At 39.3% G+C, this 14,695-nt stretch overlaps 2 protein-coding genes across 5 annotated transcripts; both read right to left on the bottom strand.

Annotated features, from left to right (window-relative positions):
- Nucleotides 1-2,845: 2,845 nt before the first annotated feature.
- LOC113738450 (uncharacterized) lies at nucleotides 2,846-4,828 on the bottom strand. Its single transcript, XM_027265655.2, has 2 exons — nucleotides 3,874-4,828; nucleotides 2,846-3,702 (listed from the first exon to the last, which is right to left on the bottom strand). Exons 1-2 carry the CDS (start codon nucleotides 4,340-4,342, stop codon nucleotides 3,059-3,061), a joined length of 1,113 nt encoding a protein of 370 aa, XP_027121456.1. The 5' UTR covers nucleotides 4,343-4,828; the 3' UTR covers nucleotides 2,846-3,058.
- Nucleotides 4,829-4,956: 128 nt separating this feature from the next.
- LOC113739546 (AT-rich interactive domain-containing protein 4-like) lies at nucleotides 4,957-14,270 on the bottom strand. Of its 4 annotated transcripts, none has more exons than XM_027266781.2 (17): nucleotides 13,241-14,250; nucleotides 13,011-13,158; nucleotides 12,427-12,667; nucleotides 12,148-12,336; nucleotides 10,904-10,957; nucleotides 10,715-10,803; nucleotides 9,588-9,861; nucleotides 9,444-9,500; nucleotides 9,055-9,086; nucleotides 8,592-8,727; nucleotides 8,313-8,486; nucleotides 7,475-8,113; nucleotides 6,688-6,825; nucleotides 6,458-6,556; nucleotides 5,924-6,024; nucleotides 5,746-5,836; nucleotides 4,957-5,634 (listed from the first exon to the last, which is right to left on the bottom strand). In XM_027266781.2, the coding sequence occupies exons 3-17, from the start codon at nucleotides 12,598-12,600 to the stop codon at nucleotides 5,539-5,541; spliced, it is 2,343 nt and encodes a 780-aa protein (XP_027122582.1). In that variant the 5' UTR covers nucleotides 12,601-12,667; nucleotides 13,011-13,158; nucleotides 13,241-14,250; the 3' UTR covers nucleotides 4,957-5,538. The 4 variants fall into 4 exon arrangements, with proteins under 4 accessions (XP_027122582.1, XP_027122581.1, XP_071901282.1 ...); XM_027266780.2 differs by having other exon boundaries at nucleotides 13,011-13,124; nucleotides 13,241-14,112; XM_072045181.1 differs by lacking the exon at nucleotides 13,011-13,158 and having other exon boundaries at nucleotides 14,129-14,270.
- Nucleotides 14,271-14,695: the final 425 nt, after the last annotated feature.

Here is a 14,695-nt window from a genome sequence, read left to right as displayed (position 1 = left end):
TGCTTTTTGCTACTTTTCTTTGAATTTTGAAGCAAGCAGAAGAAATAAGTTGGCATCAGCAACGACTACACTACTACACTGTTTTTGGGAACTAATAATTTAATAATCAGTAAAGAGCAACCATACCTTTGGTGCCTTTGTTCGCAGTCCATTTTTATGTCTGCGTCTCTCTCTGATCTGTCCATCACAGTAGTCAAATACAGCAGTATATATATAAAAGTGCTTGGCCGCTAGAGCCAAACCAAAAACTTGTCCATGACCGGGAACTGACAAAGAATTAATATGCTTTTGATACTCCCACCGGACAGTAGAAATTTTACGACAGGCTGATTAGCTCTCCTGCCGGAACTCAACTCATTCATGATTTTGATGACTGATCAGCCTCGCCATTATGGGCTTAATTAGATAACGCGTCGAGGCACAGTAAAACAATGAAACCCCTTTCTGTTAATGGCCCACCCAGTGACACGGATACTGGTAGCTGGCTTCCTTGCCTGCATGCCATGCACCCCCTGCTCCCTCATCCTCATCCTCATCCGGTAATAAATTCGTCTCAAACTGAAGTGACTGACTTCGCATTTTTCACCGTTGGAAGTTTTAGATGGGAGTGGTGGGGTCCCAGTTGAGGGAGAGAGAAGCAGCAGCAGCAAGAAGATTGATTGGCGATTGCAGGACGCATTAATCGGAGTAGAAGCAGCCAGCAGCATTGGCCCCAGTGCCACTGCCCACCATATCGTCGCTTCCAAATTGCCAATGATGATGATCCACAACTGGCCTCGATCGGAAGGCATGACCAGGAGCAGCACCGTCACCATATCGTCGCTTCCAAATTGCCAATGATGATGATCCACAACTGGCCTCGATCGGAAGGCATGACCAGGAGCAGCACCGTCGATTAGTTTGGCCCCTTTCCAACATCTTTTGCAGAAACCAAAACCATTTCAGTTCCCATCATATCTATCTTTAAGCACTGCACTTTTAGTATACACACAGTCAAATGTCATTGCCACCACCATTCCATTCTATGCCTGACTTAGAAAATCATTTTCCATCGGGACTATTTAGACTATAATCTGATCACAAAAGTGTCAATTATGACAGTTAATCATCTACCAAAGTGTCAATTATGTGTATTGCAATTTTAACATTAACGGATGAATGAGGGCGGCGCGAAACTTGTCTGCTTTGAGTAAACACATCGCAATATCAACTCTGCTACTGTAAATGTATGAAGTACTAATAAGACTCTACCTGTACCGTCCTAATAAGCCAATGCGTAAAAAATAATCAATGAATGCAACATGGAAGTTTGTAGTTGTGTAAATAAGCCAATGTATCGTTGCCACTCATCATGTCTTCATTAATTTCATAAGTAATAAGCTCAATTTTCAATTCTCTGTCCGGACTATTTTAATTCTACCAAAGTAGAAACTAGGAGTCAAAATTTAGTCGCCTTAATCAGATCTAGTTCAGGGTTCGACTTCCACGGAGGAGTTGCTGGTCTTATCATCAATTCAGGCAAAGTGATCCCAAGATTATTGGAAGAAAAAAAAAAAAAAAAAAAGGAAAAATTGCTCGTTGGAAGCTAAAGAACTCCCTTTGTTTAGATAAAGTACAACTCCTTTACTCTCTGATCCCATAGGGATTTTGGAGTCAAAAAACAAGAAGAGGAACTTGGGAGCGGCAGACAAATCATTCATTAATTTAGCTATTTACATAAAAATAGCAGAGATAAGCATGTAAAAATGCAGTGCAGCTCCCGATCCAGCGTCTCCCTGTTGTCTCGTTTTGACCGACTAAAACTGGAAAACCGCCGTCGCATTAATCTCATTTTCAATACGTCAAAACGAATCAAGAACGTGAATCGTAAGATCTGGACCTATATTAAGATCTATTTTTGGGGATGAAAGTCTTTAATCTATCTTGGATCGCTTAAGAAAAATCAAAACGGATAGAACGATTGGATCACTTAGAAATCGCTATAATTAAGGTAAATACTTGATTGATAAGTTGATGAAACATCTTACGCCAACTCTAAGATATTCAAAAACGGCTTTCACAAGCCAAAAGAACTTTTTCTCACAAGAAAGAAATTTTAAAAATTTCTTAACAAAATTCTTATTCATGTCCTGCCTAACTTACAAATGTATAACTAAGGTTATTATGGCTTTTATATGACTTAGAAATCTAACATGACCAGAATTCATCCAACTAAAACTTATCCTTAACTCGATTTAAAGCTCAACTATGATCAACATGACCTAGTCTTTTACCATCAACTAATGACTCAATATTACTCTTATCTAACACAAATCCGACCATTTAAATAAACATGAAGCGTGGTTGGAAATAATGCAACAAACGCGGACACGAAGACTCAGTAACAAATGTGATAACTTAAATAACCACACTAAAACTAAGGGATGTTAGATTGTTGAACTTTCATTAATCAATCACTTATATGATTTGAACACGAACCATCGGGCCCTATGTCCTGTGCTCCCAGTAGTATTGTTAGTGTGGTCAACATAACAAGAAGATGATTAGACACGTACCATCACACAAACATCTCTCGAACGGACAGAAAAGTGGTGAGTGCTCTGATGCGTATAAAGTGATGGAAACGTGTGGATTTTTTTTTTTTTTTTTAATTTCTGCCAACAACTCGCAATCCAAACAAGACCGGTTCCTCCATAGATTCGGGATTCTCAAGAAAAGATGTAGAATTGTATACCAAAGCCCTCAACTCAAACCCTCTAATATACCCACGAACCAACAACATGCAGCGGTCAACAATCCCAGACGCTGAATAAAAAAAAAAAAAAAAGAATTTTAATGGAACCCATAAATCGAATCATCAGTATCTCTATTTGCTAGGTCTACGATCCATAATAACGAACGAACAAAAGTCAAAAGTAGATGAAATCTACTAGACAAACGAGGGAATCTAACCCCTTCGTAAGCCTTAAAATTCAGGAAATCTATCTACCCATCATTATTTGTGATCTTCGACTTCACCCATGAATCGAATTTGGTCAGCAGCAGGGTTAACCGGGGTTTATCTAAAGAAAAAGATAGCTGGCAGGGAGAGATGTTCACGAATTAGGGAGCTATACTGCATGAGATCATGAGCCACAGCATCAAACCCAGCACGAGCCTGAGCTATAGCGTCCGCCCGAACCTCAGCCTGATACTCCTCGCAAGACTTGCCCATGTGCCACTTAACCCCACATTCCACGCAGAAGATTCCCCAACATCCCGGGCAAGCTTTGATCTTGAAGCCCCTGTTATCATCCACGAATTTAGCAGAGCAGAACAACAGAGGACATTTCATGATTTCTGGGCTTGCGAGGACATTGCTCTCTCGTCGTGCTTCAACAATTCGATCGTAGACTTCATCCGGGATGTATTGGCGAAATTGTTGAATTCCCAACTGTTTATTGCAATTTTCCTTCGGGCACTTGATCTTCTTGTTAATATTTGTATATTCTTGAATCTTTCCTCCGACGTAAACCCTCATGCAATCCTCGCAGAACAGGTGTCCGCAGTCAGAGCTTCGTTGCATCTCTCCAGTGGGTTTATCGTCACCGCAAAGCGCGCACTCAGACCAAGAAGACTCTCCTTTCTCCGTGCGTGATGTCCAGATATTGAACGGAGCAGAAAAACGAGGCTTTAGCTTTAGCGGATAAGAAGTGCAGATTCCTGATATGTGGTTTTTTTTTTTTTTTTTTTAATTTGTATTTTTAAAAACAATAACAAAGAAAAAAGTTTTAGTACGTAGTAACTAACTTATCATATGGAAAACCCCATGAATAAAATTCGTGGACTGATAATGGAAGGGAAAAATTGTAACTTTACGCATGGTAATGGTACCTTTCTGCTTGACATCAGGGGCTTTGGGAGAAGCATCGTCGTCATCATCATCAATTTCATGTTCTCGAAGCATTGTGATTCTTGAGTAAGAGATTGCTTTCTGACGATAATATCTATGTCCTCCTCCTGTGTGCCAAGAATATTGCCCATCATCATGGTCATCAAAGAAACTGATGGAAAAATAATCTTCTTCTTCCTTTGATTGGAATTCTTTCTCCCATGACCATCCATGTTCTTTGTTTTCTCGCTCGTTGTTGTCAACTTCCATATCAGAGTTAACGGGTCGCAAAGACTTGCTTTTTTTCCTTCTCGCCATTGAGACAAGTGTCTTGAATTCTGCTTTGAGCACATAAATGTGTCTGGGAGGTTTATGTGCGTAGGGTTTTAGCGGTGGTTTAGATGAGGGGGAGGGGGGAGAGAGAGAGAGAGACGATGAGATTCTGTTTCCTTGTCCTACAAAGTTTCTCATTCTTGTTTAGAGTTCCCAGAGTCCCCAACCTAATGTTTCCTTTTCTTGCAAAGTTTCCCCTTCTTGTTTATGGAGTTTCCTAATGCCCCCAAGCTAATGAGCTATAGGGCTGTGTTTTTGGCAAATTAATTTGCTGCCGTTTGAACGCATCATCTAAAAATCCAATAAACAGGAACTCCGCTCCGCAAGGGGGCATAAAACCATGGGCGGCCACCATTACGATTTGTTCCTAATAAGCAAGCAGAACTACACTACCATATGTCTCCTTTTTTTTTTTTTTTTTGGTTTTTGGGGTGGAGATAAATTTGACAACCTTGGACTGCTAAGTTACCAATTTAAAGCCTTGGATCGAGTTCAATGATTGAAGCGACGTTGGCCGAATGCGACAGGGGGTCTCTTGGACCTGAACCTGCTCGTCCTCCATCAGTTGAGTAGCATCCACTGCATTTGCCCCTTCTTGTTCTGAAGTGGAGAAATTGGATGGTGCTTTTGCATGGTAACTAACGTGATGCACGTCAAAGCAACACGCTATTACTACAAATGAAGAGGCATAAGTCTAATTGGCGCGACATGCCAGCAAAATTTATGAAAACCAAGAAAAAGAAGGTTGATAGTGGAAGCCAAATTGCACGTGAATCGGCAAAAATACTTTCACTAGAGCTACAGCCGCTAACTGGCTGCCTTATAGGTAGTAGTAAAAAAAAGATGAGATGTATCATATTTTACAAAACCCTTCGCCAAAAAGGGGCTTATGTTCGAAAAACTGGGCCATGCCAGAACGCCGCTTACCTAATCTTCACTCCGTATACATCCCCTTTCTTTCCTGAAGGGAGAGAATATCCTATCACCGATGGAACCACCCGGGCAAACTGTTCTTCTCATCACCAAGTCCAATTCCACCCATAGTGTTCTCTGCTCTTCAAGTTTTCTTCCTTCAATTGCCGTCTTCGCTCCAGTATTCCCTTTGCCTACACACATTGAGCAGCAAGTTTGCCCCCCCTCCCCCCCCCTAGTTATACAGACCAGAACTCCTGCAACTACTAAATTAACTATCAACACAAATCTAATGGTAGAGCTAAGAAACTTTCTCCTGTTTGAGGGAGAGACAAAAATCTACTCTTGATGAATTGATAACAAAGCAAGTAGGGACAGGAAGAAGCCAATAAGCAAAATACAGGTTTCTTAAGAACATCCATTCAATATCCATTCACAGTTTTCTGCATCTTCTTCTTAAAAGTTGACACGCTGCATTGCGGACATATGTATTCTAGTCCATCTGTTTTTGCATAGTCCTGCAAAGTAAAAAAAAAAAAAAAAAAAAACACAAAATCAACTAATACTTGTCTGCACAAATTCCAGAAATATGTTCACAATCAAGAAGTTAAATAGATTTAGCGGAGCACCTTGAAAGCACCAAGTCCCTGCCTTCTATCACAGCCAAAATGAGCCCATTCACCACAAACGCCGCAGTTAACCCAATCTCCAGCAGCGCTACTGGAACATTTTTATGCATCAAGTGTTAGAATTATTAGTTCACAAGGCTTCTCAAATTTGACTTAGTAGAAAATTGTACAACGCAACCTGTGGCATAACAAGCAGCACTCTCCATCCACATCATCATGAGCCAATTCATACTCCAAAAGATAAGTTTCATAGTGCCTTTTTAATGTATTTCCAACGCCCTGGAATTATGCAAAAGCATGTTTAATAGCCAGCAGACCAGGACATTCAGAATTGAACAGTGTCAGAAATAATTAAATAGCGAACATCTTCATAACATTCATGCTAGGTCCCAACTAGACAGTTGCCAAAAAACTGGAAGGATGAATATAATGCAGTCTTAAAGACCCTGCCCCAAACTGAACACGTTAGTTTGATTGAGCATGGCATCCTGAAGGACCGAAGATGAAGTTTAAATACTCAAAAGACTTGGGATAGGAGTAAACTGAAATTTAAGAGAGAGCCTGATATACAGAGCATGTGAAATCAATGTCTAGTGGAGCAAAATTTGCATTTAAGAAAACCAGAGCTCTTAAGTACTTATTGAATTATTAAAAAATAACATTTGGGATATAAGAACCCTAACACATAAGAAAGGGAATTCAGAGAGCATACTGTCATTCTGTTAGTTATGGTGTGATTGCGCATCTTTGAGAAAACTTGACCTTTCCAGTTGATGCCATTGCCAACATGAAAACCACCTCTGGAAACCACCTGATTAAGGATTTTAATGCTGAATAAATTGTCTTGCCACTAAGAAAGCATAAAAGATACGGCAGCTGTACTATGGTTTATGATGAGATTTGTAATGACTTGGCCATCAATCACTAAAAAAGAAAACTCACCTCCCTGTACAAGTTAAATAGATCAAGACGTTTGGCGTTGAGTATAGCATCAGGAAACTCAGCGAGCCCACCTTGAGGAATGAGACGAGTATGGCCACGAAGTATGAGAAATTGCATCACATCTTTTAGAAACTCCTCCTGCAACAGATAAGAATCAGCACAAATCAACAAACAAGACAAATCAACAAACAAGACCAGCATGATAATAAATCCATACATCAAGCCTTAAACCTCACAGAATTGTTTCTCAAGCTAAAAATGAAACGATGTCCAAGAAGAGAACGTAGTTACATGAGCCATAAACACGAGCAGCAGTATCCCCTAAGGAGAAACAAGAAAAGGATGCAAAAGGGATAACAAATACCCCCCCCCCCCCCCCCCCCAAGATTCAAATTGTTCAAGAGAAACATTTTCATAATATCTAATTTAAAAAAAAGGTATATAAAGTGGCTCTACAGTATCACCAGAAAATTGTATACTAGCATAGTAAACATACAAATGAATCTCCAAATAACATAGCTTGCACATTATACTCTGTTAATATTAATCAAAATCTTTTCAGCTATCCTAAGAGGGGGAGAAACAGACAACGATCACCAAGAAATGCAAGAAAAATCAGACTCTGAATAGGTCAGGTTTCTACACACTAAAACAAAATTATTAGGGAAAAGTAAACCAGTATCCTTAGAGGATACAACAAGACCCAAACACCAAGTGAGATAAGCTGGATAAAATACACATAAGGATTTTGTTTGTCCCGTAAAAGTTACAGAAGAAAACTACTTACCTCAGAGCACACATGTATAGGGCTTCTCCCACAACCATGTTTTTTCAAGGGAAGGGGATTTAATGAAATGATTTGCTTAGCTTGATATGAACTTGACACTGATTTCCGGTTGGATACAGGAGTTACACCGACACCACTATGCTTTGTGGGAGCAACAGGAGGCAAGTTAGGCTTCACCTGGGTACCTTCATGTCCCTCCACCTCTGGAATTCCAGAGAAGGGAAGCATTTTTTGGTGACGAATGTGAGGGATAGGTCTCAAAGCTGCAACTTTAAGTTTTTGTCTAGAAGGTACCAGAGGAACAGAAACCCCATTCTTCACTACAGATTTCTTATCCTCCAAGTACTCCTTTTTTGCAGCTGTACCAACTCCAGTGGCCAAACCATTGCTAGAGTTACCATTTGTTGCTTGGGATGTTTCCAGTCTTTTTCTACTAGGTGCTGGTGACCTTAACCAGGTTGGTAGATTGCTGATAGTAAGACTGTTAAAACTGCCATCTTTTCCCTGCCTTGTACTGAAAAAAAGGAGACGTTCTGCATCATCACTCTCAAATGAAGCAACCGCTAATCCCTGGATGCTGGCAATACCAAGTGCAACTAAACTACGATATGAAACATCAGGTGCAAGTTGCCTCAAAACCTGAAAATGCAAGCACAATTTGCCATCAGATTTTACTGAATCTCAAAATTAAGAAGCAATAGAACTCTGTTCTAGTTAAGGGCACATGGCTAGCAGCGGATTGTTCAAAGAGATATATATGCTAAGATAACCCTTTATAACATAGAGAGAGAGAGAGAAAGAGAGGCTAACACATTGCACACAGACAGGGGAGAAGAACCTGTGATGCCCATGTTGGAACCTTCATGCAAGCTTCAAAAACAGAAGCCCCACAAGCTATTGAGACAGATCTCCGAGGTTCTGATAGAGGCTGTTTATTTTCCTCGCCAGTTGGAAGTGCATGAACCAACTGATTTTTGTCAATGACTTCACTCTTTATATGATTCTCCAACAGCTGAGATAAGGAGAACGATGATTTACAGGTTTAAAAGCAGTAAAAGCAAACCTACAGTCCTAGAATGTGTGCTACAACTTTATTCTTAAGTACAAACACAAATACCTGGTCATCAAAGCATGTCTCTGCACTACCAGACACGAGAAGTGAGATGTGAGCAGAACTACTGGTAGAAATGTCACATCGCATTGTCACAACTCCACGAGAAAATGCCCCCGCCTGAAGTGGTGGAGGAAGTGCACTGCACCACACAAAACAAAAAGAAATGACAACAGCATACCACAAAAATTCCACAATCAGCTTTAATCCATGAGGTCTGCACCCATATGAAGATAACTGTTCACATGATTTGGATACACGACTTTTTATAATTGCGATGCCCCTGGATCTTTTCTGAAATTTGATGAGATATAACAAAGTGCAAACTTGCTACCAAAATGAAAAAGTAACAAGGTTTTTCACCAAGCTCATATTTTGTTTTGTTCCCCTTAAAAGAGGGGAGGGGGAGGGCAGCGGGGGAGTAGCCACTAAGAACATGGCATATCACAGAAAAGGCTTTAAGCCTTACCTAACCCGGTTATGAAGTTTGCTGCCACGCATCTGAAACAGCAGAAAAATGAAGAAACTGAGTCCAATCATGTCACAGCAACATTAAATAGCCAATTAACGGCACCAGAGGTAGAAAGAATGTGGAGTAAATATTGTCTTCTAGATCATGAAAAACCCAAAATAAGAGGGAAAAGAAAAGTATGGCATAGGCTGCTGACGACATGAAGTTGTCGGCAAACAATTCAAAAAATGCTCTCTTGGAGGGAGTAGTAAAATTGAACTTAAAAGAAGTCCCAAAGAAACAATACAAAGGAAGGGCTAGGAAAAGAGATGGTGTCTACGTGAAATTGACACCACAAGCAACGTCAAATGAAGAAGAGTTATGGATAGTTGAATGCTTGGACTCACTTCAATATTTAACAGGGCATTTAAACCATCCTCCAGAGATCCCAATATTGTTGCATCCTACAAAAGAAAAACCATAAGTAACATATGAAGTACATATGTATGTTCCTCTGTCGCTAAATGAGAAACCAAACTTGAGACAATTACCAAAGAACATGCATCTCCACAGACAAGAAACCTCAAGTTTATATCATCATCATATATTTTTATTGCAGGAAGAGAACTAGAACTTTCTTCATCTTCGCCAGTAACTGCCTCGGGTGGGGGCACATTGATTTTTGGAGGCTCCCCAAGAAGATGAGGACCCAGCTTAACAGTCATTTTCTGGCTGTTATCAGGGAGAACAAGGTTGTTCTGGACACAATAAAGCCTAAAGGAAGCATGTGCAAGTTGGAAAGCGTCCCAGCTATGACAAGATGAGCTGCAATTAAAAAAGAAAAGTTCACACAAACTTGGTTTTCAATATACTTTCCCAGATTCATCTAGGCACTGAAGATAAGCATGTCCTTCAAATCTAAGAAACTTAAACCCATAAACACAAAAAAAGAACAAAAGTTCTATTTATTACTACTTAACAGTACAGAACAACTACTGAAGTACTATTGCTTGGTAAGTTGTAATTTTCCTAGTTTTCTAGTAGTACAGAACACTAAATACATAGTTAGGCAAGTTGGACAAACTCTTAGCGTTGAATCTCAAAAATGTTCTTTTAAAGACGAAAAATCATGGTAGAAAAAGCAAATTATTCGTGCAGCACTTGTATGCAAACAGATGTGTATATTTAGCCTATTTTCAGTAGCAGAGAAGTTGTTTCCATGCATTTAAACTTTAAACAACCAGATCATAATCGAACACTTTACCTTGTTGATTGATAAGAAAACATACTCTAACAATATCATATGCTTGCAATCTTTACTATGAAGATAAGTAAATTGGGTAACAGTAAAATGTAGCAGGAGAACTCACTAATATAAAATCCTCTCACAATTCTACCAATTTTTTACACCCCATGTATACTAGTAACTGTATCCCACTAGCAGAAACAATGGATAAAATCATGTCATATGCCTTGCACAAGAAACCACACCAATTTATTTGAATATAGGAGAAAACGAAGCATCAAACTACACCCTTTTTTAACAAAATGAAATTGCAAAATCAAGCAACAGAAGTCAACAACTTTTGCATTCAAATTAAATAGTATATTCAGGCACAACTTGCAACAAAAAGATGAAGAAGAACTCAAGGCAGTTTCAACTAGTAAATAATAGTACCTCTGGACCACCGAAAACAATGCATGACGAAAATGGCATGCTGCATAGCAGGAAAACACGTGCTTCCAATAGATTACATATGGGATACCCTGAAGAATACTCAAACAATGAAAACACACAATGCAAACATCATTGTAAAAAGATTTTGAGGCGGCCGCCGCCAGGGGCGGGGGGGACCTTTCATTTTACCTTGGAGTAAAGAGCGTCAGCCAACTTTTCTCCATTTGGGACCTCCAAATAAACCTTCATAAGCATTTAAATGGGAATAAGATCGAAAGTGACAGCTTACTCATATCAAATAATATTACCAAACTACAGAGAATGGAATTTCTTAACATAAAAGAAAGTAGATGGAACATGGCACATGCAAATGAATAACAATGAATAGTTGGGTGGAGAAAAACCTAAGGTCCATGATATCATGCTGCCATGCAATTCCAACACGGTGAACAAGGAATGTGTAATCAAAAGGATTGTCAACTCCAACTGTACACTATTTTTGTGAACATGAAATCAAATGTGAAATTATAATCAAATTTGATGTCCAGTAGCTCGATTATATAATTCAGTGGTTAAACAAATAATCCATTCCTCAAGTCCTTGCTAAAATTGCATTGGTGTGTGGCCCAATAAGTATGTGAAAAGAGATTAACAAAGAGGATTTTCTATGCATTCATAACTGCAGAGAAATGCTGCCTCTTTAAAGTTTAGCTAAGACCTCTTGCACGACCCTCTTGCTAACCTAAACATTGGACTTGAAAAATACCAAAAGCAATCCGCACACCCCTGCCACTGATTTCAGAGCGGCAATGCTGAAATTGAAGTCCATTTCTTTCTTTTCTCATCAAACCCATTCCTGGTAATTAGTTCTTCATAGTAGTGCTACAACAAAAGAAACTAGTTTTAGGCATTCCTGATACACCTCTCCTCCTGAAAGACCATTCCATGTCCTCAACTGGTGTAAATTCCCTACTCTTTTTGTTTGTTGAGTCACCTAACCTCTGAGTCATAAACATCTTTAGATTTCCTTCTAGAAACCAGAAAAGAAAGTTCCTTCCACCTAACAAAACAAAATTCCAGCAGAAAAAGCAAAACGAAAACAAATTTACGAATCAAGCACATTGCGATAAATTAAATTTGTCATTTCGTGGATTCCCAAAGAAACCACTGCAGGTACACCCAAAGAATAAGCTAACAAAATTACTGCAAAGCAGGTACAATAGTGTTTAAAAATGAAACCACACCTAATAGTGTTAGATAAATCAAGCATCAAACCCAATTATACAGAAAAATAAACTGGCATATAATTTGTAGCAATCTAATACAAAAATGAATATGAACATATCGAACTCAGAAGACAGTTGCCAAAAGAAGGCAAGATGATGCACAAGAAAAGGCCAGAAGCACCATAAGATAAAAGAAATGCCACCTACAGTGGTCGGCAACATAGAACCAAAAAGCCCAGTGATGGCTTCTGCAGTGTTCAAGTCAACACCTCCCCATACTAGTGAACCAACTTCATTGTTAGCAAACTGTTCTCCTTGCAAGTACAAAATATTAGGCTGCCATGAATCCACAACCTTGCGAAACTCGTCAACAGTTGGATTTTTCAAAGTTTGTACCTACATTGACCAAATAAATCACAAAATCCACAGATTAGTAGGCAGGTTTTAACTTAGCAACTGTGAGGATCAGTAAAGATCTATATTAACCTCTAAACGTCCAGAAGATAGAAGATCTGGAAATGGATATTTTGTTTTCTGAATTGTGGCTTCTTGCTTTTGTTCATTGTCAGTGGTCCTCCCGCATAAGACGGCAAGAAGATTGCAAGTGTATTTTGGAGCTCCTGGGACGTGAAACATGGGGACAGCACTCGTTCCTACCATCTAACAGCAGGCAACTGAGAGCAGCTTCTGCTCCTTGCTCGTACTGAACTATCTTCTCTCGCACATTCTACAAAACGCAGGGAATTATTACATTTTGTTTGTTCATCAAATTCATCAACAAATCTCCAAAACCCAAAAGCTAACCAAGCAGCCAGATGTACTAAACTTGACAAAACATACTGAACTAGTAAAAGGTGAAGCAGCCCACTCACACGCAATAAACTTTTTTCCAAATAAAAAGGGGCAGCATTATAATCCAACAAATTCAGGATTAAAAAAACTGGTCTTTATGACACCCAGAAACAACGACTTGCATCCAGAAATCGTCAAAAAAAAAAAAAAAGGAAGAAAGAAAGAAATCCCAAAAAGTATGGAACCAGATGGAGTCGGAAATAGAGAGGTAAACATACTTGACCAGTAAAAGGGGCAAGGTAGCCTTTATAGCGGTGGTGAATAGTGGAGAGATGTTGTAGTCGGTGGCAAGGGACTTGAAGGGCTCTAGGGCAGAGGCGTTGCTTGGCGGCCTAGCAGCATCGGAAAACAGAAATTTGAAGATCCCTAATCAATCAACGCAAAAAACCCTAAACAGGGAAGACAGGTAAAGGGAAAAACGGAATGGAATCCAAACAGGAATACTCACAATCGATTTTAGATGGGTGAACCAAGCGAAACTGACCGATTAAACGGAGAAAAATTCCAATGAGATGGAACAGCAGCGGGCAGGAAACGGAGGAAGGATGGAAGATTTGGAGCTTGTCAAATTCGTAGCAGAATAAACAGAAAACAAAAAAAGGGAGTAGATTGTGAATAGTAAAGAATAGAGAACCTAGACCCAAGGAAGCTGTATAAAAATCAAAGCCCACACCAACAGAGAATCGAGAATTACTACTACTATAATACTCTACACTATTACTCCCTCCTCCTCCTTAGAAGATAGCAGATGCGATAAAAAGGAAAAATTGAAAACCAAGCAAAAAGGAAATAAATACTAAATCGTTTGTTTAAAGAATCTCCACCGCTTAAATCAACAACATCACCAAAAAAAAAGGCAAAAACAGAAGAGAAAATTAAAACTATAAAAACAATCGGAAAAAAAAAAAAAGTTCTCAAGTGTTTTCGTTAAAAAAGGAAAACTAATGCTGCAACTAGTTTTATAATACTAGCAGCTGTACTAGGAAGATAAATTCAGAAGAATCGCGTTTCAACTTGCAAGTATAATAAAAAGTTGAACCCACCCCACGATTCCAAGTCAAAAAAAAAAAAAAAAAAAAGCTAGTCTCCTGCTCTGGTGATGGAGTAATGGTAAATTGACAAGTTCCCAAAAACCATCCTCCACGCGCTCACGCTCCCTCTGCCCACTATGAATTCAAGTCGTCCTCCTTTACAGATTTCACAAATCCTTTCCCACATTTATTATTTTCTGCACCAACATTCGTCAATTTTGAAGTACAGAAATGCAGAAATAAAAGTGTGATTTATGATGACAAAAAGGGGCATTTGATCCCTCTTTCATTTATCCGTTTCTTACGATTAAAGGACCTTCTCGTATTTGCGAGTGCCCAGAAAATCGGGAATTTTTAAAAGAATCTCTTGCGCTTGCTCTTTTTGTCTTTTGTCCTCTTTTTCCTTTTTCTTTCCCTCATAGTCATGGCCCCCTTTTGAAAAAAAAAAAACTTTGAATGATGTTTTCATGGTGTATAACACATCGCTCTCGCAGGCTACCGTCAAGTAATCTTGTGCAACATTACATCGTCAAGTAAGACGACGTCGTTGCGGTGACCACCTAGTCGTTTAAAATCTTCCATTTCCCTTTTTTTGGTTGTCATCTTTCCTGGAGCAATTCAAGCGGGGGAAAGACACCGCGGGTGCCTCTGTCTGTGTCTAATACCTGGAAAAGTATCTCCAACTTCGCCTTTTACGCTTTGCCCCCTCATTCTTTCAATTGCATCAGAATTAACCCCTTTAACCTTTCAATCCGTCGCAGATGACCATTTCGTACCTATCATATAATTTCCATGAAACACTTATTAGTTATTGTCAACCTTTCTATGCCATTTTTCACCTTTCCCCCTAGGGCAATCGAGGCCTCACCTTC

Source organism: Coffea arabica, chromosome 4c, assembly GCF_036785885.1.
Source record: "Coffea arabica cultivar ET-39 chromosome 4c, Coffea Arabica ET-39 HiFi, whole genome shotgun sequence".
In the NCBI taxonomy this organism is placed as follows: domain Eukaryota; kingdom Viridiplantae; phylum Streptophyta; class Magnoliopsida; order Gentianales; family Rubiaceae; genus Coffea; species Coffea arabica.
Note: the sequence above shows the minus strand (reverse complement) of the source record. Positions and strands in the feature narration are given on the sequence as shown.